Source organism: Chelonoidis abingdonii, chromosome 3 (genome assembly GCF_003597395.2).
Source record: "Chelonoidis abingdonii isolate Lonesome George chromosome 3, CheloAbing_2.0, whole genome shotgun sequence".
Taxonomy (NCBI): domain Eukaryota; kingdom Metazoa; phylum Chordata; order Testudines; family Testudinidae; genus Chelonoidis; species Chelonoidis abingdonii.
In genome coordinates this window covers 172477672-172504974 of record NC_133771.1, presented here as the reverse complement: position 1 = coordinate 172504974, position 27303 = coordinate 172477672, and the positions used below count along the sequence as shown (strand labels likewise).

At 41.9% G+C, this 27303-nt stretch overlaps 1 protein-coding gene across 1 annotated transcript in view; it reads right to left on the bottom strand.

The window, feature by feature from the left end:
- Positions 1–27303, bottom strand: part of LYPLAL1 (lysophospholipase like 1) — a 53055-nt gene that overhangs the window by 10359 nt on the left and 15393 nt on the right. The window contains exon 3 of the mRNA XM_032786270.2: positions 11482–11651. Within this exon, the coding sequence (XP_032642161.1) occupies positions 11482–11651 (170 nt within the window). The remainder of the gene's footprint in view (positions 1–11481; positions 11652–27303) is intronic.

The following is a 27303-nucleotide window of genomic DNA, read 5'->3' as shown; positions in this document are numbered from 1 at the left end:
TTTCTGAAATCAGAGACTGGAAAATGTACTAATACATTTATTGTAGAAAATAATTTTAGATTTACAATAGAATGGACAGGGTGGCCAGTTAGGTTTTTCCATCTAGCTTTAACGTATTCAAAGCCACTCGGCTAGAAACTATTCTATAGACCAATCGACCCATACTGGGTCAGACCAATGGCCCATCTAGACCACAGTGACCAATGCCAAGTGCTTTAGAGGGAATGAACAGAACAGGTAATCATCAAGTGTTCCCTAATATTCAACTTAAACATTCCCTTTATTTCACCAAGTTACTCCAAATTTAGCATCATAAATAATTCCACCCTTCCTCCTTGATGTTTCAGTGCTCTGTAGCGCTAAAGCCTAGATTCTTCTCTCTCTTACTGGTGTAAATCACGAGTTGCTTCCCTGAGTCATAATCACACTGGTTTAACTCCCTTTGATCTAAGTGAGAGGAGAACCGGGCCCTTAATCATCACTTAGCCAAACGATACATATTCAGCTTTTTAGAATCTTTCCTCATTAGTCGGGCCCTTCTTTGATAATTTTTCCTGCTATTTCCTGAATTTCTTCAAGTTTATCAAAATATTTCTGACAATGAAGTGGCCAAAAATGAACATAATATTCCATATGTAGTCCACCAGCATGGTATGAGGAGAGACAATTACCTGCTTGACCATTTTACTGCCATGATGCAGTGTATATTCAGGTCTAATTTTCTGTCCACCCTTTCAGCATTACTGATTCCCAGATGTATCCTTTCCACTGAATATCTGAGGTTAGGATAATTATTACTCAGAAGTATTAGCTTACATTTTTCCAAACTGATGCTCATTTTGTTATTTTCTGCCCCTCTTTCTGCCCTCTCTAGGGACGATTTAGGTAATTTCTCTTTCCCCGTTGGTGAATGCAACAAAAAATCCTAACAAGTGACCTGCAAAGAGACTCATGTGCTCATTACTTCCTTCTATCAAATCAATATTTCCATAAGCATAAACACACTACAATATCCCACCTAGACACTTCCCCCAACCTGTTACGGTTTGCCTTGAGCTGAACAGCAAATACCAAGTAAGTACTAAGTACAAAAGCATATAATGAGCATATGGTCACTAGCTGAACTGCAAGAGTGGGTGCGGCAGGAGAGAAAGTGCCTTCACAAGACAACATAACGACGGCCTATTATTGTGCATATGAACAGTTACTGTGCCCCAGAACTAATAGGGCACATGACTGAATATTACAACAGAGGATGAATGTTAACGGGATTCCATACAAAGAACTTCATGAACATAACCGTCTTTTGTCAGTTCTTCAGGGCAAGGACTTTGTTTCCTTGTTTATCTGTAAGCGCTGCTACATAACTCCCACGCCTATTGTCATAAGTAGATAGGTAAGGGTTAATTTTCTTTTACCTGAAAAGGGTGAACAAAGGGGGAACCAAGCATCTGACCAAAGGACCAATCAGAGACCTGGATTTTTTTTAAAGTCTGGGAGGGGACTGGAAACTCGGGGTCTTTTTTTGTCTTCCTCGGCTGCGAGTAAACAAGCTTTTCTTCTAACTCCATCTTCTTTCAAATATTCTCCTAAACATCTGTGAGTACAAAATGAACAAGATAATCGGCTGTGCGTGTTTGATTTGTTACTTACGTGTGTGTTGTGCTTATGTGCTGGCGACGGTTTAATTGGGCTCTCTTTAAATCAGACTGTTTATTCTATTTTTATAAGCAAGAGCCTGTAAGATTTTAATGCAGTATTATTGTTAATGTATTTTCTTTCTTTTATATATAAAGTTTCTTTTAAAACTGTGGAAGTTTCTTTCCTAGTGAGGCAGAGGAGAGGATCTCTGGCAGTTTATTCTGGTTTGACAGGCTAGAGGGGGAGAGGTGCTACCAAAGCTCGCCACGCCCGGTGGTCCTTACTTTTTTTCAGGACAAATTCACTCGTTAATAGGGAAGTTGTAGCTCCTCATGCAGGCAGGACAAACGTGTGGACTCCTGGTGGACAAACCGGTGTAGCACGGTGTGGATGTTTTGTGTTGAAGTCGTAAGCCCAAGGACTGATGGTGAGACGTTGACGTGGGGAAGTGCATAGGTCCTCGGTGAGACAAGACATCTTAGGTTGCCTCTGCCTCGGTGTATGTCAAAGGAGTATGTGATTAGTGTGATTAAACGCTATATTCACTCGTCCCAGTCTCCCCCATGGGAGAACGGAGAGGTGCCAAGATTTGTGGGGGGAGCTGGGGCGTTGAGATAGAAGACCGGTGTTCTGGGGTGCTTTCGCAAAGGAAGGTTGTGCTGTGGGGTTGGTCAGTTCCGGGAAAGCTTCTGCGCAAGGGGCCGAACACCTGGTCTGGCGCATATGTTGAGCAGCCAGGGTTGCGAGGACTAATCCTAAGATGGGCGAGGGGAGGCGTCTAGAATATTCTCCTGTATCTGAGGCAATAAGAATTTCAGCAGAGTGGCACTTGAGGCACACTGTCGAAGAAACAGTAATGTTTGTGGCTGTGCTTGGACTCAATGGTTAGGTATTAAATTTGTCGCGCAGCGAGATAAGATCCAAGCTGGGTATAAGCTTGGGGGAGGTTCACAGTAAACACTCAGATGTTGAACTCTAAGTCCAGATTTGAGACAGACGTTTACTACACCTATCTCTTAGCAATACAGAAATGTACAGTTTAGAATCCACTGCAGTTCTGTCCTGTTTACTGTTCACTAATTTCTTAATGCCTTTACAATAATAAAGGCAGCTTCCTTTTAGTAGCCAGACACTTTCTCTTTTTACAAATTGGGAGCATGAATAAATTTGTTGTCCAGGTTTCTCTCCTGACAAAACACTCAAGCAAGATGACATGTTTTCAGCAAACAACTAAGTGGTACAAGTTCATACAGTAAAAAAGTATCACTTCTACAATAAAAATGTAGTATTGTTTCATGTTGGAACTCAAAGAAATTTTGCCACATTTTCACCTGATATGAAAAACACATTTTCATGACTATAACTTTTAAAGTTCGTTGGCAGAAAAGTAAAAACTAGCGGGAAAATGTCCATTCGTCTTTCATCTGATCATCTTATTACAACTATGGTTTAACCCCTATTTCTGTATGCCTTTATGAAGATGAGACCATAGATGTGGTACTGGGAAGATATCTGTCAGACATAACAAGACTAATCTCTTACTGCTGATGACCAGTCCCCACAGACAGACCTCTGCAACCATTTACTTCAATGGGGCTGTGCATGGGTGTAGGGATCTGCTCTCACTGATCAGCTGGCAGGACTGAGGGTCAGCTTTGTAACAGTTAATTAAATGTGCTTTTGCTGGTATAGTTTATACTAGCTCTCCAGATGAAATAAGCTATACTGGAAAAAGAACATCTCCCTCCAGTATAACTGCATTTACACTTGAGCTTTTACTGGTATAAAAGTGTTAAAAACAATCCCACCATCACTGCCTTCCCGCATCACACATTGTTATATCGGCAAAAGTTTCTAGTGTAGACCTGGCCAAGCACGTGACAATGGCCTGAAACTATAAAAGAAGAAATTCTTCTGCTATTAGGAATTTTAAACAGTGGAACAATATTGCCAAGGGAGGTTTTTGCGGCCTCACTTAACAGATCAGATTAAAATCTCCATTCATTTCCACCTTTCCAGCCCCCTGCACCAACTTTGCACCCTATGAGTCTCCAAGTCTCCCTCACAACCCCCCATTTTAAAATCTGTATCTCATTCACATCTTGTACCTTCTTCCATGCAGCTTCATCACTTGTGAGGTTGTCTCCCTCCTTGTAAGCACCAAACCACCTTTGCTTTTTTCAAGCTCCCTCCTGAAAAATGGTACCTCTTATTCTGGGTTGCCTGTCAGAAATGATCCACCAAAGGTAACTAATACAAGCTTGAACTATCATCTAGTATGTCTGTACCATACTGTGTCTCCTATTTTGGCCCTAATCTCAAAGACACTTATGAGCATGAATAGTTCCATTTCAACTGAGCTACATTTGAAGGATCAGTATTTACATACAGCAGAGACTATCTTCATGTAAATCTCTATGAACCTGAGCACCCAGTTGGCACTAAAATAAAATTAAAACAAACAATAGTAAGAGCTGGGTGAAATATTTTGAAAATTGAAAATATATAAAAAAAATTGATGTGTGTAATTTCATACCCTCCCCAGTTTCTTTTTAAGCCAGCACTAATAATAAAACATTAGTATACAGAATAATGTTGCATGCCAACTGCAAAACGAACCCAGAAGGTTTTTTCCAGTCCTAGCATCAATGATTGCATGAGTTTATGGAAATGCTCCAACAATGGGACACTGATAGGTACATGGCAAGCTGGTGATCCAAATGCTAGAACAGATTCAGGATTGCTTATGACCATCTGGTTGGTAGTGCCCAAGTATTATGAAATCCATATTCTACCTGCTCAAAGCAACACTGATAAATTTGAGAATTGGTCTGAATTCAACATAATGAAATTCAACAACAGTAAGTACAAAGTACTACATTTAGGGAGGTGGGAAAAATCAAATACATAACTGCAATATGGGAAATAACTGGTGAAAAGGATCTGAGGGTCACAAATCTGAATATGAATCAGTGTGATGAGTCATGAAAAAGTTTAATATCATCCTGGGATGTGTTAATGGAGTGTTGTTTGAAAGACATGGGAAATAATTATTCTGCTCTACTCAGCACTGGTGAGGCCTCAGCTGGAGTACCATGTCCAATTGCGGGCACCGCACTTCAGGAAAGACGTGGACAAACTGCAGACGGTCCAGAGGAGAGCAACAAAAATGATCAGAGGTTTAGAAAACCTGACCTCTGGGAAAACGTTAAAAAAAAAACCCAACCCAACCCCCCCCCCCCAAAACCTGGACATGTTTAGTCCTGAGAAAAAGATACTGAGGGGGAATCTGCTCTCAGTCTTCAAATACGTTAAGGACTGTCATCCCATGTCCACTGAAAACAGGACAACAAGTAATGGACTTCATCTGTAGCAAGAGAGATTTAGGTCAGATATTAGAAAAAAAACTGTCTGCTATAAGAGTAATTAAGCTCTGGAATAGACTTCCAAGGGAAGTAGCGGAATCCCCATAATTAAAAGTTTTAAAGAATAATTTGGACAAACACCTGTCAAGGATAGTCTATGATGCCCATTATATCTGATCGATAATACATACACATTTTAAAAAATTAGTTGTGCTATAAAGACATGAACATGGCTGAACTGAGTAACTGCTGATTTTATTGCTGTAACCCTTGTCCTTCCTTACTCCAACCCTTCCCTACTGTTTCCTAAGCTTGGTCCCTGTACCATGAATATCTAATTTAGATAGGGTGACCAGGTGTCCAGTTTTCAATCGGTCAGCGCCACTGACTGGGTCACTGACTGTCTGGTTGGCGGCACTATGCAGGGAACCACAGCCAATGGGAACTGCAGGGGCGGCACTTGTGGATGGGGCAGTGCGCAGAGCTGCCTGGCCACGTCTCTGCATAGGAGCCAGAGAAGGGACATGTCGTTGCTTCTGGGAACTGCTTGAGGTGAGTGCCGCCCAGAGCCTGCATCCCTGACCCACTCCCTGGCCTCAACCATCTGTCCCAGCCCTGATCCCCTTCCCGCTCTCTGAACCCCTCAGTCCCAGCCTGGAGCGCCCTCCTGCACCTCAACCCCCTCATCCCCAGCCCCACCCAAGTCTGCACCCCAAGCCAAAGCCCTCACACACACCCATGCCCAACCCGGTGCCCCAGCCCAGAGCCCACTCCTGCACTCTGAAGCCCTCAGCCCCAGCCCAGAGCACCCCAAATCCCTCAGTCCCAGCCCCACATCAGAGCCTGCACCCCAACCCCCTGCCACAGCCTGGAGCCCCCTCCCACACCCTGAACCCCTCATTTCTGGCCCCACCCAGGAACCTGCACCCCCAGCCCACACTCCATACCCCTTCCCACACCCCAACCCCCTGCCTCAGCCCAGAGCCCCCTCCCATATGCCAAACCCCTCAACTCCACCCCCCCCACAGCCTGGAGCACCCTCCTGCACTCCAAACCTCTCATCCCTGGTGGTACCCCCAGCCAGAGCCCTCATCCCCTTCCACACCCCAGCCTCAAGCCAGCCTGGTGAAAATGAGCGAGTGAGGGTGGGGAGAGCGAGCAACAGAGGGAGAGGGAGATGGAGTGAGTGGGAGTGGGACATGGACAGAGCCTCAGGCGGGGCAAAGGAGTTCTGTTTTGTGCAAGTAGAAAGTTGGCACCCCTAAACTTAGAATGCAAATCTTTCAAGACCTATGTCTTTCTGTGCGTACAGTAAAACAACTAGCAGAGTTCTGGGTGCTGTAAAAATAAAACAAAGGCAAAGCAATTGAAGTATATGATCTTGTGGCAGACATTATTAGCCACTGCCATCCACTGCTGGCACATCTATTTGACATTTCTAATGTTCACACAGATAGGATGAAGGAAGATGAGAAGAATAGGAAGAGATGGGAATATGACCAGTGACAAATATAAAAGCTGGGTCACAAAAACCTTCACCCCAAAACATAAGTAAAAGGATCATTTATATCAGTACTTACCAAACTTGACAAAAAAGCATTTACATTACAACAAATTGAGTTAACGTATGGGGAAAGAGGACTGATAGTACTGGTCTGAGTCACTCATTTCTTAGGTATAATTTAGATAATCCACACACCCACATACTAGATGCTACACGCGCACACACACATGCACACTAAATTCTACTTCATCATCTTCGCATTCAGATACTACAGGAATGGGCAGTAGCACACAACCCTAAATTTACCTCTGGAGAGCTCTGTAGTAAGTGTCCTTACATGAAAGACAACATATTTCATCTTCCAATAATTACAAAAGATGCAAGATGAGAGAACTTGGAGGCTGGAGACATAAAAAGCCATGGCTGTAGGTGAAGTTGTTTGCCCAGCATGTTTTAGTGATTTATTGTTGATTTTTCATCTCTCAGTACTTACAATGCCTTCTTTCTTTGGGATGTCTAGTGCCAAGATATTTCTTCCCTCATCTCATTTTCACACATACTGAGAGGGATGACTATGCCAATATTTACAAGAGATGCAGCCCTTTCATGTTACTTCCACCATGGTCCAGTAGCTATGTAAGAAGTCTAGTAATAAACAAAAAAGTCGTTGTCTCTCTCATGTTATTGTTATAGTACAAGGGGTCAGGAATCATGCATGTATTTTCTGGCACATGATCAAGTCTACAGGACTGTTACTGAAAGTTTATTTTCACTGGCTGCTTATACAAGTGACTACAGGTGGCAAAGACCAATGTGCTTGGATCAGCATTTCTGTGGTATACAAAAAGTGACCTGTAAAACTAGGAGTAGTAGTAAATCAAGGGGGGGTGTCAGCTTTTGCTTAGGTATCCAAACATCATAACTGAACTTTAGAGCAGGCTTCAACATTAATTGACACCTCATTTTTAAATCCAAGGATCTTTTTTAAATTCACACAGAACCAGGGTGCTTATACTACAGTGGTGGGTGTAGTATAAAAACCTAGACATGAACAGAATAAAAATTATTCTCAAGTGTTCTAAAATTTCATCATGATTTGCATATTTTAGGATCTGCCTAATTTGGCATTAAACACAGAAGTGTATAACATAACAATAGTCACATTTGACCAGTTTTAACATTCCTTTGTATCTTTAATATCCATATAATTCTACTTCTGAGGTTATTTTTAACCAGTAACAGCAAGACCCAACAATAAGAAATCAATGTATGCACACAACAGAAGGTGGAGGGGGGGCATTTGGCAAGAATACTGCTTTCATTTTCAAGTTCTGGATTGGGTTACTACACAACAATAGAATAAATCTTCTCTTTTTTTTTAAACATATGAAAAAATTCCTTGATGGTGCTCTTTAAGTTGGAAATCTTGCTACCTTTGTAAGGGTATGGCTACACTTGAAATTTCAATGCGCTGCCGCGGCAGCAGCGCTTTGAACTGTGAGTGTGGTCAGAGCGGCAGCGCTGGGAGAGAGCTCTCCCAGCACTGCATGTAAACCACATCCTCTGTGGGTGTAGCGTGCAGCGCTGGGAGCAGCGCTTCCAGCACTGCCACACTGATTACACTGAGGCTTTACAGCGCTGCATCTTGCAGCGCTCAGGGGGGTGTTTTTCCACACTCCTGAGCGCGAAAGTTGCAGCGCTGTAAAGTGCCAGTGTAGCCATACCCTGAGACTCACTGTGATGCCTTGAGACCAACTTCTGAAAACTTTTTCTTAAGGAATAAGAAGTATGGGCTGTATACGACCTTCAGTTGGTGCATGGAACTCCCACAGAACTTGCAGCACACTTTACATCAAGTATCAAAAGACATATGTATTTAAAACTGTTAAACTTAGACTGTATATTTGAAAATGAGGATGTGATTAATGTTAAGGAAACTGTTCTTCTGATGTTTAGTAATCAGATTGAGGTGAAGAGGGAGGAGTGGCTATACACTACTCCTACCTTCAGGCCAGGAGCAGCTGGATGTTTCCTTTAAAATGATGTAGTGAAATGGTTAACAGTGTTGATCATTAAGCCGTCATCATTAGGTGTCATCGAGATGAATGGTTTAGGCCACAATTCTTTTAGGAACAAATGCTCTTATTGTTTCAACAAACCCCAACCCTGTGTAAAACTTGTATCAGAGCAGGAAAGACAGTCACCCTCCAGAGGACCATGATGAAAATGTTAGGTTCTCCCTTTCCATTCCTGGAGTTCCTGTCTCATTTATCCTTCTTTCTTTCAGACTGCCCTCCTGTCCCACTCTACACAGCTGTCAGTTTCCGCCCACTTTCTGTCCTAATTTTTACACCTGGCTCTCCCTCCCTTCATAATTTCCGACCTTCATTCTCAACTGGCAACTTCCACACTGACATGCCACCTGACCCCTCATCCTCCTTTGACCTTCACCACTGAATTAAATCCCACTCACTAAAATATCTACTCCCTCAACTTTGTCTTCAGAAAACACGGCTCCTCTGTTCCTTCAACGTCAGCGTTCTCACACCTTGACTATCACCTCATCTTCTTCAGCACCCACTTATCCATCCATCCAGCCTGTGCTGCTTTCAGCCTATTGCCATCAATGACTTATCTGCCAAGTCTCACTCTCTCCGTCATTGTCTCAGTTGTCTAATCCCCCCACTCCTCCTTTCTACAGAAAGATGTCCTACTAATTTGCCACATGGCTCACCACCACCACCATTCCAATTCCCAGCATCTGTGCCACTGAACACCTCTGGAGAAAGTCTCCTGAGTAACAATGGCTTCCTCCACTATAAGTTTGTTCTCTTTGACTTCCTTGTCAAACAGCACTCTACCTCCGCCCACGTCATATCCACAAATCAGCTGCCTGTTCACCACCAGATCCCCTCTTAAAATGCTCTCCCCCATCCAGGTAGAATGTTGCTGGCATTTCCAAAGAGATAGTTGACCAGGTCTGTTGTGACTTTCCGCTTCCTTCTCCTCCCATCGCCCTTTATCCCCTGGGAATTCTTCACATCTGTGCAGAGGAAGTATACAGACCTACCATTTTGATTTAGCAGTGGGGAGGGTACCTACATGGCCATGTGAATAAGACCTTGTGCACCAGTTTTTCCACACCCACATTGTCATCACTCCTATGTACACATTTGCGCTTATTTGGTATGATGCTGGACTACGGGCTCAGTCCTTATTTATCATCGTAGTGTCCAGAAGCCCAACTGAGATCAGGGTCCTATTGTGCTAGGCAGAGTATATGCACTTAGCAAGAGAACATCTCTCAAAGACCTTGCAATCTACATAGACAAGACAGACAAAAGGTGGGAGAAAAGACAATTTTCAACAATTTAAAGATAGAGAATTTAAACACAGAGGCTGGAACTTTCAAAAGAGACTAAGGGATTGAGACAACTAACCTCAATTACTCCCTTAGATGATTTCCCAGATTTAAAGTGTGTCTCAGACCCTGCAATCTCACTACTTCTATTTTCCTGACGTCAAAGGCAAAATCTAGCAGCAGAATGAGTCTGTATGTGGAACATCTCCACCCCACTCCCAGAAAAAAAAAAAAAAAATCTGCTCTTCTTCAGCAGTCTCTAGGTCTGCAGGTATAACACAGGAAAGCCAGATCAAAGAGACTGTGCTGACAGCCATTCAAAATAATGCATTCTACAGCCAGGGCAATGAGCTACCAAGGAAAAATAAACAGAGACCTTCGAAGAGCAACACAGGGCTGGGCCAAGAAAATACGCAGGCTGAATGGTCCTGGCTCCACTGCTTAGGACCTCAATGGTAAGAGTCAGTTGCCCATGACATCAGAAGTTCCCACATTAAAAGTTTATTCCAACCTGAAATATTTAGTCATGTAAGAATAGAACAAGGAGTCAGGCACTCCTGAGTTCTAATTCCATCTCTGACTTATGCTACTCCTGGGGCCTCAACCTCTCTGCTTCAATTCCCTCAACTGTAAAATAGGCCTGATACAGCACGTTCCTTGAGCGTGCTTGAAGATTAGTAGATATTTGTACAATGTTCTGAAGATGTGATGATCTAGACAAGGGCTAAATATGATGAGTAAATGCATTTGTTACCAAGTTCTACCATTACTGAACATTTCACAGGACTTTTGTTTTTTCATGACTGAACTCTTCGGAAGCAACCACAGCAGTAGAGAGGATACAATGTGCAATAATTTGTGTTGTCTAGATCAGTGGTTCTCAAAACCGGTCTGCTGCTTGTTCAGGGAAAGCCCCTGGTAGGCCGGGCTGGTTTATTTACCTGCAGTGTCCGCAGGTTGAGCCGATCGCAGCTCCCACTGGCTGTTGTTTGCCACTCCAGGCCAATGGGGGCTGTGGGTAGGGCGGCCAGCACATCCCTCGGCTCACGCTGCTTTCCGCAGCCCCCACTGGCCTGGAGCCCGGCCCACCAGGGGCTGTCCCTGAACAAACAGCGGAGTGACGTTGAGAACCACTGGTCTAGATGCTTATTGAAATAAGAAACTACACTGCCTTTGAGAGAACTCAAGATTTACATTCTTCAGAAGCCCTCTAAATACGAAGAGGCCAGATAGAAATAGCAAAGTAAGAACAGGCTAGACATTGTTGACTGGTATTTAAATTCCAATGATAAATGAGAAGCTCAAAAAAAAATATCCAAAAAAACCCCCTTACGTTTAAATTTGATGGGACAGAGTACCCAGTGAGCCAAATGCTGCATACATTTGCACCCATAGCACCTCAATGAAGTCAAAGCAGTTTTAAGGGTGTCAGTCTAATTTGACCTACCGAGGGCTAGATCATGCAATGCACCGCGTGCTCTGAACTCTGAATGAAGGTCAATTGAGACCACGTGCAGGGATTGCTTGTCAAACTTGCAGGATAGACTCCAATGGGAACCCAATGCGAGAGGCTCTCTCATAAGGTATAAACACAAAAAAAAAACCCTTACCTAAAATTATCCTATTCTTGCTGATGCCATTTTTAACTTCATCGTCAATCACGTTTGTAAGCACCTGACACATTGAGTCAATGGTTTCAATGTGTTCTGGACACTCATTAGAGATCTTCCATCTATCAAACCACACAGTGGAGAGGGCTCCTCTCATAGGTGTATACGGTCTGGGGGAAAAGAAAAGAAAGGTTGATTAAAAATGTATGAGAACAAAGGCATTCAGTATAACCATGGTAAACAACAGAGAATTTCGTGACTGACTGAAAAAGGAGAAAAGGAATCAATTAATTGTCTCTCAATTCTAAATGTATCTAATTTAAAAGTTATTTACCACTAGTTATACAAAGTCTCTTTGTTCATCAAGGACTATTCTTAAAGGGTGAGGACATTTAGAAAACTGTTTAAAATACAAATGCAAGTTTCAATCAGCACAAGGTCATGACTAAATAGTTTCATATACTAAGTCTTTTAGAGTACAAGCTTGTCAACAGATCTGCAGGTGTGACTCCTATTCTGAGCATACTTCCTGTTGAAATAAATGGGAGTAGGGGATCAATACATGCTGACCTATTTTCTATGGGTTGCAAGATCCTCAGGTCACATACTATGCGCGTGTCTTGGGGTGGGGGGTTCTGATTTTATATCAGGAATAAGGCTGAGATTTTTTCAAAACCACCTTCAGAATTCAGCGGCACAATTCCTATTGAAAGTGGTGGGAGGGTTTTTTTGGTTTTTTTATTAATCTTCTAGGAACCTATGGAAATTTCAGTCTGTGTGAGTGTGCGTAGGAGAGAGAAAATGAGGGAGTGGTGAGAGATAGTTTATCTTAATTCAGATAACTTCATAAATAAGGATGAAAAACACAACTTTGCTTACTTGTCAGTGTGCAGATTGAAATTAGAGATGTAATTATACCATTCTTTGCAATAACGTAGTTAGTGTCAGATTAGTATCACAAATACCTTACATACACTGTCCAAAACTCAAATAATCAAGGGAGTAGCAATTCAAAGGAGACACTTTTTTTTATGATGATGATGATGAATTGGCCCCCTAAAATTCCCAGAAAGATGATCTAATTGTCTTACAATGGTAACAATTCAATACAAACGTACTGCACTGAGGTCAGTGTTTCATGTCAAGGGGGTCAAAACTAAGATCCCTAAAATCCTTAATTGCTATGTTTAATCAGGGGGCACATTTTTCACTCTAAACTTAAACTCAGAAAAGCTCAGATCAGATTACAATAGTTGCCTACAAACAGACAGCCTTTGATAAATTTGTCTGGCTTGGAACCCACTGAAAATGAAAATGAAGCCTTCAGTCTTCTATCTGGATTTCCTCACTACTAAGGTTTAAACAAAATACCACTAACAATCCCAAAAATGCTTAATGAAGCAGCAAATTCTGCCCATATTTATACCATGGGGTTTGCACATATGTGAAGTAGAAGGGTCTATATTTCTAAACCAGAGAGACCACTGCATCAGAACATGTAACAGGCAGTATATTATGTATTTGTATTACTATGGCACCCCAGAACCCCAGTTATGGACCAAGACCCCATTGTGCTAGCCACTATATAAACACAGAACAAAAAGACAGTCCCTGACTCAAACAGCTTACAATCCAAGTATTGAGGATAACAAGGTGATAAGTAATAGCCAACATCGATTTGTCAAGAACAAATCATGCTAAACCAACCTACTTACTTTCTTTGACAAGGTTACTGGCATAGTGCATGGGGGGAAGAAGTAGACATGATTTATCTTTATTTTAGTAAAGCTTCTGACACTGTCGCCGGGTGGAGGTGGAGCTTGGGCTTCAGTTTCAACCGTGGTTCCCAGCAAGTACAATGCTGGCCCTGGAGACCCCATTAAAATAGGGCTGTGAACCACTCCGGGGTCCCAACCCACAGTCTGAGAACCCGCTGGTCTAGAGAAGAGGAGACTGGGCCAGTGGGGAGGCTGATAACAGTCTTCAAATATGTTAAGGGCTGTTCTAAAGAGATTGTGATCAATTGTTGTCACTTCCACTTAAGTTGGACAAGTAATGGGCTCAATTTGCAGCCAGGGAGATTTAGGTTAGCTATTAGGAAAAACTTTGATTATAAGGATAGCTAAGGACTGAAACAGACTTCCAATGGAGGTTGTGGAATCCCTGCCCATGAAGGTTTTAAAGAACAGGTTAGACAAACACCTCTCATGGATGGTCTAGGTTTACTTGGTCCTTCCTCAGTGCAGGGGGATGGACGAGATGACTTCTCTTCCAGCCCTTATATTTCTATGATTCTATAAGAGAAGAGACTACATTTTCGAATGAACCCCCACAGGAAAATGATAAAAGACAAAGCACTCCATCACAAAGTGATACTTCCATACCTGACCTCTCAGTCCTGATCCTCAAAGGAAATCTGCACAACACTTTCAAAAAATAATCCTAAAAGCTTAAATTCATAACTCTGCTAGACACCATAGGCGCTGACTTCGTGAGTGCCCTCGGGCTGGAGCACCCACAAGGAAAATATGGTGGGTGCTGAGCATCCACTGGCAGCCCACCTATCAGCACTTCCCCCTCCCTTCCAATGCCTCCTGCCTCCCAGCAGGCCCGACCAATCAACCCCTCACCATGTCTCCCACCCGCTGCAATCAGCTGTTTTGTGGCATTCAGGAGACTGGAGGGAAAAGGGGAAGAGCGAGGACCTGGTGCACTCAGGGGAGGGGACTGAACAGGGTGGGAAGAGGCGGGGCGAGGGTGGAATGGGGGCAGGCCTGCGGCCTTGAGGGAAAGGGTGGAGGGTGGGGCCTGGGGCACAGCCGAGGGTCGAGCACCCCTGGCACAATGGAAAGTCGGTGCCTGTGCTACACATTAAAAATCAAACAGAATAGGGACACTGGATTTATGACTTATTACAACAACCTGTCCCATTACTAATTCCTCCTTCTTTGTCCTATGACTGCAGGTGTGTTAACAGACCACACCACCTTAAATGGTCCCTTAGACTATGTGCTAACTACCTATGCTAAACAATCTGTTCCATCTTGTATTTAGCTGTGATGCTTCAAGTACCTTTGCCAAACCTGAAGAAGAGCTCTGAGTAGCTCGAAACCTTGTCTGTCTCCTCAACAGAAGTTGGTCCAATAAAAGATATGACCTCACCCACCTTGTCTCTCAGATAGGCAGACAGACAGATGCAGGAATATAACATGTCTATATAATCCAGATCTAAGCACTGATTCAGGAAAGCACGTTTGAGTTCCACAGCCTTTAATTTGCTTAATTCAAAGTTAATCATGTATTTAAAGAAATAGTGCTATTAAACACATCTCTTACCAGGCCTTAGTTTGGATTTCAAAGGATAAATAGTGATTGTTTATTAAACGAAAGGAAGGTCAGAAGACAGTATTCAATTCACAAAAGAAGCTCAACTGAAATTTGTTGAAGAAATTTTGTTCTTTCTTTCTTCTACTAGGGACTTCACCATTGCTATTGATTTTACATGGCAGGCATTTGGATACTATGAGGTGTAGCAGTATAAAATAATTAGGGATAGATATTATCCAAGTACTGGTTATAGGCCTTCTCTCAAAAACCTTGGCATCAGTGCTCATGGTAAGCGCTGCTATTGATAATGGAGCAAATGCCAAGAGACTTCAACTCCTAGAACCAATGGATTAATACATACAAATAGGTTGTTAGGGAAAAAAAAACATTTAAAAGTTTTAAAAAAGAGCTTTGTCCTACAGTAGCAGGATTGCCCGAGCATTTACATGGAAAAAGTATGCGTGGATATTGCTGAAATATCCACAACAAATTTAGTGGTATACAGCTTTGCAAGAGAAACTAACAGATACTTAAAAACATAAAATAAACAAAACCGCACAACACAGCACCTTTTATTTGACTTTCCCCTATACTGTTTGCGGGCATAACAAACCTTTCAAAGTTGGAAATATGTCCTCACCCCCTTTGGTCTCCCTTATTTGGCAAATGCTTTAATTTGTCAGTGTAGTGGTCCCCTGCTCTTAAGCTGGAAGGGAGGCCACTCTGCCTCACTGCAGCAGGCAGGGCCAAGGAGCCTGTAGCCTCCTAGCAGAGACAAACAACCATTAACTGTCTGGAGCTCTAGCCCCCTTGGGCAGGGCAGTAAGCAGTCTTTAACCCAGAGTCTCCCAGCTACGGCTGACATCATTCAAGAGTCTAGCGCTCTGATCTTCTAGGCAGGGCAGAGTAAAAGCAATCTCTAACCCACAGCCTCCTGGCTTGGACAGACAGCAATGAACAGTCTATAAGGGAAGCGCTGGCCTTCTGGACGGGGCGGAGCAGGAAGCAGACTTTTGCCTAAGCGGAGTGTCCCAGGGGTCAGTCCTGGGGCCGGTTTTGTATACCATCTTCATTAATGATCTGGATGATGGGATGGACTGCACCCTCAGCAAGTTTGCGGATGACACTAAACTGGGGGGAAAAGCAGATATGCTGGAGGGTAGGGATAGGGTCCAGAGGGACCTAGACAAATTAGAGGATTGTGCCAAAAGAAATCTGATGAGGTTCATCAAGGACAAGTGCAGAGTCCTGCTCGTAGGAAGAATTCCAAGCATTGTAACAGGCTGGGGACCGACTGGATAAGCGGCAGTTCTGCAGAAAAGGACCTGGGGATTATAGTAGATGAGCAGCTGGATAGGAGTCAACAGTGTGCCCTTGTTGCCAAGAAGGTTAACAGCATATTGGGCTGTGTTAGTAGGAGCACTGCCAGCAGATCAAGGGAAATGATTATTCACACCTATTCAGCACTGGTGAGGCCACATCTGGAGTATTGCATCCAGTTTTTAGAGCCCTCCCACTACAGAAAGGATATGGGCAAATTGGAGAGAGTCCAGCGGAGGGCAATGAAAATGATTAGGGGGCTGGGGCACATGACTTATGGGGAGAGGCTGAAGGAACTGGGGTTATTTAGTCTGCAGAACAGTGGGGGGGAGGGAGATTTGATAGCAGCCTTCAACTACCTGAAGGGGGGTTCCAAAGAGGATGGGGCTAGGCTGTTCTCAGTGGTGGCAGATGACAGAACAAGGAGCAATGGTCTCAAGTTGCAGTGGGGGAGGTGTAGGTTGGATATTAGGAAACGTTATTTCACTAGGAGGGTGGTGAAGCACTGGAATGGGTTACCTAGAGAGGTGGTGGAATCTCCATCCTTAAAGGTTTTAAAGGCCCAGCTTGACAAAGCCCTGCTGGGATGATTTAGTTGAGGTTGGTCCTGCTTTGAGCAGGGGGTTGGACAAGATGACCTCCTGGGATCTCTTCCAATCCTAATCTTCTATGATTCCTGGCTAAGGAAGCCAACGCACACAGAGTCTAGGCCCCCAGTCTCTTTGCTGGGGCAAGCCGAAAACAAAGCATAGGCCTTCTGGCTTAGGGGTGAATAGACCACAAGACCAAAGGTGGGGTTGGCAGCAGAAGGGTAAGGGGACCTGGGCCCACCCTACTCCACCGAGTCCCAGCCAAGGGCTCTAACAGAGACAAAACTGGAGCAAAGTCTGGTTTCCGTGGGCTCCTTCCTACCCCATTCCAGGTGCAGGGCTCCATAATCCAAGGGTGCTCCATCTCCTCAAGGTACAGGGCTGATGACAGTCCTGACAATTCATGCCCAGGATAGATCTCCTCCAGGGTGCTGCACAGTGCAGTTTCAATTCCAGAGTGCCGCAGCGGGCTGGAGATATCTGCCTCCTTCCATGAGTCCCACTCAACTTTATCCTTCCTGCCCCACCCTGGTACTTTTGTTGAGAAGGATTTGGCTCCTCCCACCAGGCGGAGTGTAGTGGTTCCTCATTGTCAAGTCCAGAGGGAGGCCACTCTGCCTCACTACACTCACAATCAGGAATTACACCCTTGTAGTTAAAGAATGGTGGTTATGAATCAGGAGAACTGGATTCCATTCTAGATTCTGCCACAGACTATCTGGGCGACCATGGGCAACTCACTGAAACTCTCTATGCCTTTATCACCCAATTTCTGGAGTTGAGATAATGCCATTTACCTATATGACAGGAGTGTCGGCAGGCTAAATTAACTGATCTTTGAAGAAACATGCATTGAGATCCTGAAATGGAAGGTGCTATAGATGCAAGGCATTCATTATTTCCCCATGCAGCCTCAAAAATCCCTAATTTTGATGCCATGAACAGAAATGTGAATAACTGTGAGAAATTAGTCACATAGCTGCAAGCCACTCCACTTTTAACTCTCTTTTCACAATGACTGTGTTGTTGTATAAGTACCTGACATGACAAAACCATAGGCTGAAGACATGGGCAGATTTTTGTGTCATTAAACCAGAATGGAAAAAACATATACTACATTATTATTAATTCTCTTATCATAGTGCCTCAGGGTCACAATCCAGCACCCCGTTGAGCTAGGTGCTGTGCGTACAAACAACAAAGAGAGCTCACAATCTAAGTATAGGACTAGGGACAACAGATGGATATAGGCAGACTGATGGGGGACTACAAAGGAACTATGAAATATTTTAATATATTATATATGTTTGCTACAACTGAAGATGGATTTAAAATTAAAGATTTAGAATCATGGTAAAATCCATAATGTAATATGACTGTATAGTTGATCAAACCTGGGATTAAGGGCTTTAATGTGCAATCTTTATAAATCGCCAGTGAAGGAGATGGGAGATTGATCCATTTAAAGAGCATAGGAGCAGCCCCTCAAACAGACTGCCAGAATACTTTCAGTTGTCACAAAGATGTCCTCACAACTAAATTGAATTTCTAAGAAATACAATAAAAAATAACTCACATAAAATAATCTTACTTTTCAGTTTTAACAATACAGCCTACTGGCACATCTGTTTTAGTCATTCACTTTGTTCCTTAAATAAATCCCTTTATTAACTAGTATAATACAACTCAGACATTACCACTGTAAACAAATATGTTTGGCACAGAACTATCTGCACAGCTCCAAGAATAGAGCACAAATTTTTTTCTTTGTGGTTTAATTGTCTGAAAAAAAGACCCCTATGTTACAGTAACATGAGGAGGTTGCCCTGAAATGTACAAAAAAAAAAAAAAAAAAAAGGAAATTTATAGTGCACTGAAAATTCAGTTCAACACTGATCCTCACCTGACATCGCTGCAACAAGGCTCTGAAGCAAAGCAGCTCCATACCTGCAAGCTGTGTGATCAGTTAAGGACAGCATCGGACCACATTGTCTGTCTTAACTTTAGATTTTCTTGCCTTTGAGCGTTTAAAGCAAACCCTTACTATTACTCCCAACAGATTTTTGTGGTTCATGGTGTTTTTTTTTAAATGGCTTTAAAAGTAAAGGCCCCATGTCCCTATAATCTGTTTTTGAAACTCTCTGAATACAAATTTATGATCCACTAGCAAAATGTGTTTTAAAATGTGGATTTACTTTCTGTACTGATTTTTTTTAAACAGAAGTTATATGAAGTACTTTGGAGCACATGAAAGACTCAACTTTTTAAAAGAAAAAAAGCTTCCTCCTGGGCAATTCAACCTCAAAACTCTGGCTTGTTTAAAGAACATAGCCTACCTCTCTCTCTCCCTCTTCCCCCCAAACAAGCATTAGAAATGCAACATTATACAAGCTGAACTAACTCTAAACACTAAAAAAATGGGAGAGAGATAAACAGTGCTAAGGAACACCAGGCATCCCGTAAATGGAATCTTTAAAATGCTTCCAAATGTCTTCACATCTCGCCTGCATTGTTTTGTCTGAATGGATTATTAAGGAATTGTTTTAAGTGTGCATTTTTTATTATAATTGCTTGTTCAGGGGAATATATTAAGGACTGAATCTATGCTAATCCATAATTTCAAGATAAGAATTCAAAATAGCACACAGGGATCCAGGACCCTGAACGTATGTATAAAAAAGAAATGCCTTACGAAAACCTGTGACTGACTGTACCACAGTGACTCATTATAATCATTTACATTTTTATTGAAATACAAAGGTAGTTATGCAGATTAAGGGCCAAATTCAAAGGTAATGCATGAAGAAGTGTAAATTAGACATCCTTTAAGTAATTTAGAAATACTTTAGTAATGTGTAAATCTAAGTTGATGTAATTTATACACCAGTGTAGAAAACATAAGTGAAAGCAGGGAGGTAATTTACACCTTTGCCAACACTCTGGAGAATAGATTACACCAATTTAGACTCTAATTTATGCCACTTTAGGTATCACCTTTAAATTGGTCCTGCAAAATGTCACTTGGAAAATAGTTTTAACATAAAAATAACTCAGTACTATTGGTACTGTATTGATTAGTTAATAAATAATTGTACTTGTACAACGTAAAACTCAAGATGATGTGAGAACATCAATCAGCAAAAGCCTAGTTATAGCAAGAAGGTAGATGCCTCAGGTAAGCAGAGTAAGATGGCATATCACTAATTTTAAATTTTCCTTTCTGCTGGTACAGAAGTACAGTCCAATCATGGATTGCCAGCTCCACTCTCTGTGCGACTAGCAGTCTGCTCATGAAATCACACATGCTACAAACCCAGCTAGAAAATTGGAGCTGGCCTGGAAAGGGCAAGTACTAGCTATACCTTTTTCAGAAGTTTTTAAAATGCTATACTGAGAGCTTGCTGATGTGCTACATGGCATGGGAGCTGGGAATCTGTTGTGAAGCTAAGAACCCTGTACAAAGAAAGAGAAAGGTAAACTTAAAGTTAGTAATAGGCTCATTCTCCCCCCGTCTCCTTTATTCTGATTGGGGCTTTGTACAAAACATTCTAATGATGGATTTTTGTTGGTTTACATTTATATTCAAGAAAGATCACGCATGTCAGGCAACAGAGCAGAGTGCCAGATGAAAGTGTTTAAAGCTCTAGGGTGAAATCCAGGTAGTGCTGAAGTCAATGGATGTTTTCCCATTGATTTCAACGAAGTCAGATTTCACCCTAGTGCCAAATATTTTGCTGGTGCAATTTGATCCATTGCAGTAATTTCCAGCAGCAGAGAATTTGGCACATAGTTTTATCTGAATTTAAATAAGTAAAAATAAACAATCTACTGGAACCTTAAGATGAGTAACTTTATGAGAAAAGAAAAAACCTTTTTATTGCCCTTTTTCCCCTAGTTTAATTTTTTAAACTATTTAGGATGAGTTGTGCAAACCCTTACACTCAGGAATAAAGGCACTTAATGCATACAAGGGCTTGCCGGATTAGATTCTCTGTTTAATGAACTTGGTTAAAAAAAAACTACACATTATTCCTGTATCAAAATCCTAAAGCCCAGGGTATATTTCATGCCAAATCTATAAGTCCTTCAAAAATGGGATTTATTTTAGAAACATGGACACAAACACATTACTATTGTTAACAGGGCAGCCTTACGGTGTCATACTGCACCAATAGTTACTGCATTAGATGTGTGTCAGGAGAAGTTCAAGAAAATGAGACTTGAAAGTATACTTAAACAAAAGGGGGAAAGAAAAAATTGCCTATATACATATCCAATTTTCAAACACTTCTAAACTAGGACCCCTCACCATTAGCCATGATTCATGCATGCTGTTCCACAGAAGTCAGTGGGCCAGATTCTGATTGGTTCTATTAGTGCAATATATACTGGAATTGCTCTGGATTTACACCAGTGTAAATGTGAGTAGAATGGGTCAGCTGGAGTAGTTATGTAACAAGTATTTAGAAGGCTATAGGTATTTTTGTTGGGGGACAGGAGAATCCTATTACCTTGCGCATAACTCCTGACAATTCTAGCGACTGGATCTTTTTTCTACTGGGTGTAATTTTTGCCAGAGAGCAAGGGGACACACATACACTGGTTTTATATTTTTTTAAAAAAATCACTCTTATTTTAGACTAGACATCACACAACACTGAAAGAGGAGGAAAAACCCTTGCTGAAACCCTTGCTGTTTCATAGCTAATCTCTGCTAAAGACTGGAAGTTCCATTGCACAATAATTAATTCTATGAATTAGTGAATTTTTTTTTTTAAGTCAAGGATAGTACATAAAAATTGTTTAGCTTTAATTGCATGAGAATCCTTCTTAGCCTACCAGTAAATGTTTGACAGTACAGTCTGTAAACGTATTGACATTTTAATAATTTGAGGCTTCACTGGGACACTATGGAACCCAGGTGCACCTTTCCATAAGCAACACTCCGTCTGAAGTCAGAACAGAATATACTTAGGCAAGGGAAAAAATCAAAAGCACAACTACAAAAGGGGCAATAACTGGTAATCTTGCTAAAAAGGACTGGGGTTATCGTGGATCACAAACTGAATGAGTCAACGAGATGCAGTTGCAGAAAAGGCTAATATCATTCTGGGATGTATTAACAGGAGCGTCATATGTAATTGCCCTGCATTACCCAGCACTAGTGAGGCCTCAGCCTGTCTCCAATTCTGGGTGCGACTCCAGGAAAGATGAGGAGAAACTGGAGAGTGTCCAGAGGAGGGCAACAATAACAATAAAAAGTTTAAAAAACCTGACCTATGAGGACAGGTTAAAAAAATGGGCATGTTTAGTATTGAGAAAAGAAGACTGAGAACAGTCTTCAACTATGTGAAGGGCTGTTATAAAGAGGATAGAGACTGTTCTCCACATCCCCTGGAAGTAGGACAAGAAGTAATCTGCTTAATTGGCAGCAAGGGAGATTTAGGTTAAATATGAGGAAAAAAATTTTGCTTGTAAGTATAAACACTTGGATAAGCTTCCAACGGAGGTTGTGGAATCCTAGTCAGCGGAAGTTTTTAAGAACAGGTCTGACAAACACCTGTCAGGGATGGTCTAGGTATACTTGGTCTTTCCTCAGATTCAGGGGATGGACCAGATGACCTCTCAAGGACCCTTCCAGCCCTACATTGCTATGATTCTATAACACAGACCTATGTACCACTTAAGTCTCATTCATAACTTAAAATAAAACGTAAGTGGGACTTTAAGTGGTGCTGCACAGACCTCATACAGACCCTCTGAAAAGTGGTGAATTAACCTTTAAATATTTACTTGTAAGTGGAGCGAGGCTATTAGGAATTTTTGGCAAGTGTTATGTGGTTTGGAGGGAATTAGTGGGCCAATGTCTGCTTTTAAATATCTGCAGCAGTTTAAATCCCAAATAACTCCACTGTAGTATCTTTTAGAGGTAGTGGAAAAACAGATTAGGTCTATAGGATGCTATACTGGAATTATTCGGAATTTATATCACTGCAACAGAGTACCATTCTGCCCAGCAAGTTTTATACCATAGTATTATTTTATTGTTTTGGATGTTTCGACCTGCAAAGCATATCAATTTTTAAAATTTCTACACAACTGTAGTATTTACTATTTGAGTTCAAATGGCCTTCTCATAGACCACCTCCTCCCAACTGTCCTGCTATTGGTGACTGTAGACCTCCTGTCAAGTTTGTTGAATGAATATGGCCAGGGACATACCAGAAACTCTATTTGGAGCACTGGAAGGCACTTCTAAGGCCGGGAATAGCATAGCTGAAGTCAACATATCTTATTTCGACTTATCTCTGATCCTCACAGTGTGGGATCGATGGCCACAGCTCCCCCGTCAACTCCACTTCCGCCTCTCGCCCTGGTGGAGTTCCAGAGTCGACGGGAGCACGTTCGGGGATCGATTTATCACATCTAGATGAGATGTGATAAATCTATCTCCGATAGATCGATTGCTACCCGCCAATCCGGCGGGTACTGTGGATGTACCCTAAGCCATGCTCTGAAGTTCAGAATGGCAGCTTTCCAGAACTGGTGACAAAAAGGTAGAAGGGATCGGCAGATGACACAGGGGCTCAACAGGCTAATCACAATGAAAGAACCTAATATTTACAATGAGAAAAACATAACAAAAGCTTTAAAATAAATAATGTAACATACATCTCAAACCCACATAACTTGGGAAACAACATGAATAATGCTGCAACAGCAGAATTCTTACCCATTCCCAAGGTGGAGATAACAGGTTTTCCCCTGCATTAGGAAAAAGTTGAAATGAAGGGAAATGGGAGGAAGAATGCCACAAGAGTACAGATAAAGGAACAAGGAACCTGAGACAGAACCATTATCATACACTGCTTTTCCTCCCTCAAGGTATCAGCAGGAAAAGATGCATTAACTGTATGCATGTATTTCATATGGGTATGTTATCTTGAATGTTAAAATGTTCACATACTTGCAGCACATAAACAGCAAAGGATACATGAAAAATGAAATGAAAAGACATTCAATTTGCAAAAATATGCTTTCTCCATGCTGCAGAATAGTGGTATAGTGTAAATTCCAAGATAGGTCTTGATATCTATGTGGTCAGAATAAAGGGAAACAGCTTAACAATATCTGAAATCCGTCTATGCGTCCATCAAAATTCCACTTCTACAAGGCTCCTTTGTTTTAAATTTATGAATGAGGTTAGGGCTCATGAAACTGAGGGATTAATAACATTTGCTTGAGCCAAACATAGTACGGATAGGCACGGTGCATGCTCCCCCATACTGCTCTGCCAATCCATCTCAATCTTGACCTGCAACACTCCTGCTGTTTTTCCAACCCTAGGCTTCTCACAAGCAGATACTGCTGCCAGTGTAGCTGAATGGTGCCAAACTGTCTGGGGGGTTTGTGATGTGGCCAAATGGGGACTAGTATGAAATGAAACTCACCTCTACTCATAAGCAAATTGAAGATTTCAATCCAGGTGAAAGGCTGGAAGGCTAGCCCGCAGCATTGAACAGCCTTTTAGCAGCCATAAACTTCCAGCAGAGGAAGGGCAGGATATTTTGCAAAATGCGTAACACTCAAACTATACAGAGCAATCGGTTGGCCATGAGAAGATATGCTAGTGGATGTCAAAAAGATCCACAAAATAGTCCAAATTGTATATTTATAGTTTACTTTCTGACTTACAACGGGAAAGACTGTCAAAAGGGAATGCTAGACAGCACAAAGAATCTTTGACCTAGATTTTTCAAGAGAATTATAAAGGTAAAGTATATTTCTTAAAACAAGTGGAGCCTCAATAGTTTTAACTTTACCACGTTAGCTGCTGCAATGCCAATTTAAACTATCACTTTCTATTTTTTTTTTTTTAAAGGCTAAAAAGGCTGGGTGGTATTCAGTTCCCTTGATTTAGATATTCAATAGAAACCGAATGTTAAAGTCATAGTAGTAGCAGTGAAACAGTATTTAAAGCTGCAGCCATGCTGACCCAAATAATGAAGGGAAAAAAAAGAAACCCTTTTCCTTTAAAACTGTGAGTGCAGAGGTGGCCTTAAGTATTGCATCAGCTACTAGGGCTACAATTTAAACCCTTGGTTTTTAATTAAAGCATGTGCATTAACATTATTGGGGGGAAATCCTAATTCAACCATGTTTAACAATTTAAATCGGGCTACAGAGACATCAATGTTGGAAGAACGCTAAAAAAGAAGTTAATTGAATGATTCATTAAAATAAAACAATCATCTTTTTTCATATTTTAAGCTCATAGAGAGAGAAAACAAAATGCTTCTACGAAAAGGGAAAATTAAATACAGAAAGTTGTAAAATGATTTGGCCTCAGCTACGTTTGTACCTTCTAGAATCCATCCCATTAATCTCCCCCACACACACACTTCTTCACAGCCATTACAAAATTATCCACTTCTTATTTTATTAAATCAGGGTTTTATAAATGCATGCATTTCTTTCATATTAATAAACAGGGGCCCACATGCTCTCTATAGCAGAGCATGTTAGTATTCAGAAAGTAGTTTTAGATCTACATATATAAAAATATTTTCATCTTTTAAAAAGGAATAATGCAAGAACAGACGGATATCTTAGACTAACCATGGACTAAGTAGCTCGCTCTGGGACCTGGCAGCTATTGCACTGCCTTTATAAAATTTAGTCCAATTTAATGTCAAGAACAAAAGCTAAACAGGAACGTGATTGAACTACTTATCATTGGAAGGGTTTGTTTTGTTTTTTAAAAGAACATTAAAATGAGGCCCTGCATGTCACCAGTATTCGGAACCAATCAAAAAAATCTAGCGCCACATCAGTAATGACTGAAGCTATTATTGGATGACTGTTTGGTAGTACATTTCCACTTCTTAAAGGACAAGTGACCAATTAAAAAAATCCAAATGGCACTAATTGGCAGCCATCTTGGTAGTCACAACATATACATCAAGGAATGAGAGCCAAATCCTGCAAGGTCCTCAGTGCCCTAAACTGGTGTCTTCAGTCAACTTCTTCATTCAAATGACTTCTATATTTAATCGTCTTCTGATATCAACATATCTATTGACACCTGAAGCCAGAAAGCAGTTTAGGCCCACAGCACCTCAAATGAAATACCCCAGAAGATACAATGGTAAGGATGTACAAGGAAGTTGCTGTCCATGTTAAACCTGTTCTAGGGACAGAAGGCCTTCAGTCTCTAGGGTGGTTAATCTAATTCCTTATACCAGAATTATTTCCATATATGTACATATATTTTAAAGTAAAACAAATTTTAAAATTATGCTTTGTTTTTAGCAACTGAGAGCCAGCCATATTATACAGACTTTTTTTTTTTTTTTTTTTTAAAGCAGGGAACTCAGATATTTGAAGGCAGTCAGCTTCCATTACAGAGGTGTAAGAATAATAATAATAGAAGATAACCTTTCTCTGGGTTTTTTAAACCTTCTACAGAATAACAAAATTAGACCCCTTCTATAGACTGGCTAAAAACCATTATAAAAACTGATATAATTTATTTAGCATCTTATTGCTTTCATCCCTATTATATAAGGCTTTTCCCTGAAGAGTTTCACTCTTGGGGGAATTCTACACCACTGCTGCACAGCACAAAATTCCCCCAACCCCGCAGATTCTCTTTACTTTCCACAGAAAATGGTTTCCGTGGGGAAGCAAAGAGAAGCTGCATCAGTGCTCACTCACCCCTCCCTAGCAGCTCGGACATGTCTGTTTGGGCAGCCGAGAGAGGGGTAAATCACTGGGGGGAGGGAGGTCTGGGGATGCCTCCCCCTTCTCTTCCTTGCACAGAGCTGCGGGTACTGGGTTAGATCAACCCCCAGAAACTTCGCCGGCTGCAGAAGCTCTACACAGTGTGTGTGTGGGAGGGGCAAGGTGAGAGGCTCTGTAGGGGGGGGCTGGATGCACAGGGGTTGGGCGGACAGGGGGGGCAGTTTCCTATACAGTGATTCCTCCCCCCTCATCTGTGCACCCAGAACCTCCTGCACTCAGAACCCCCCCACTGAGCCCACTGAACTCCCACCCTGCTGAGCCTCACCCCCCGCATCAGGAGCCCGCCGCACCCAGAACCCCCTTCCCAAGCCTCCACTCTCCTGAGCCTCACCCCCTGCATCAGGAGCTCCCACACCCAGACCCCCACTGAACCCGAACCAGCTGCACCTGACCCTCCCACCAAGCCCCACTCCCCCAGCCTTCCCGCCCCCCAAGCACCTTCACTAGGACTCCCCTGCAGAGTCCCATTCCCCCTGCACCTAGTACCCAGCACCAAGCCCCTGTGCATCCAGATTCCTCCCCATACCCCCACAAGCTGCCTGCACCCAGACTGTGCCACACAGAACTCTGGTATTCTTGAGGGAATTCTGTGCCAAAAAATTTAAAAAAAAATTAAAATCTGCAAAGTTCTGCAAAATAACACAGTAACACAATAACAGTGTAATCACACCATCTTCAATTATTTTGGTAATTTATTTCAAAATACTTGTCAGTAAACAATTGAAAATGGTGTGATTGTGTTATTTTAAACAAATACAATACACAGATTTTTGCAGAATTT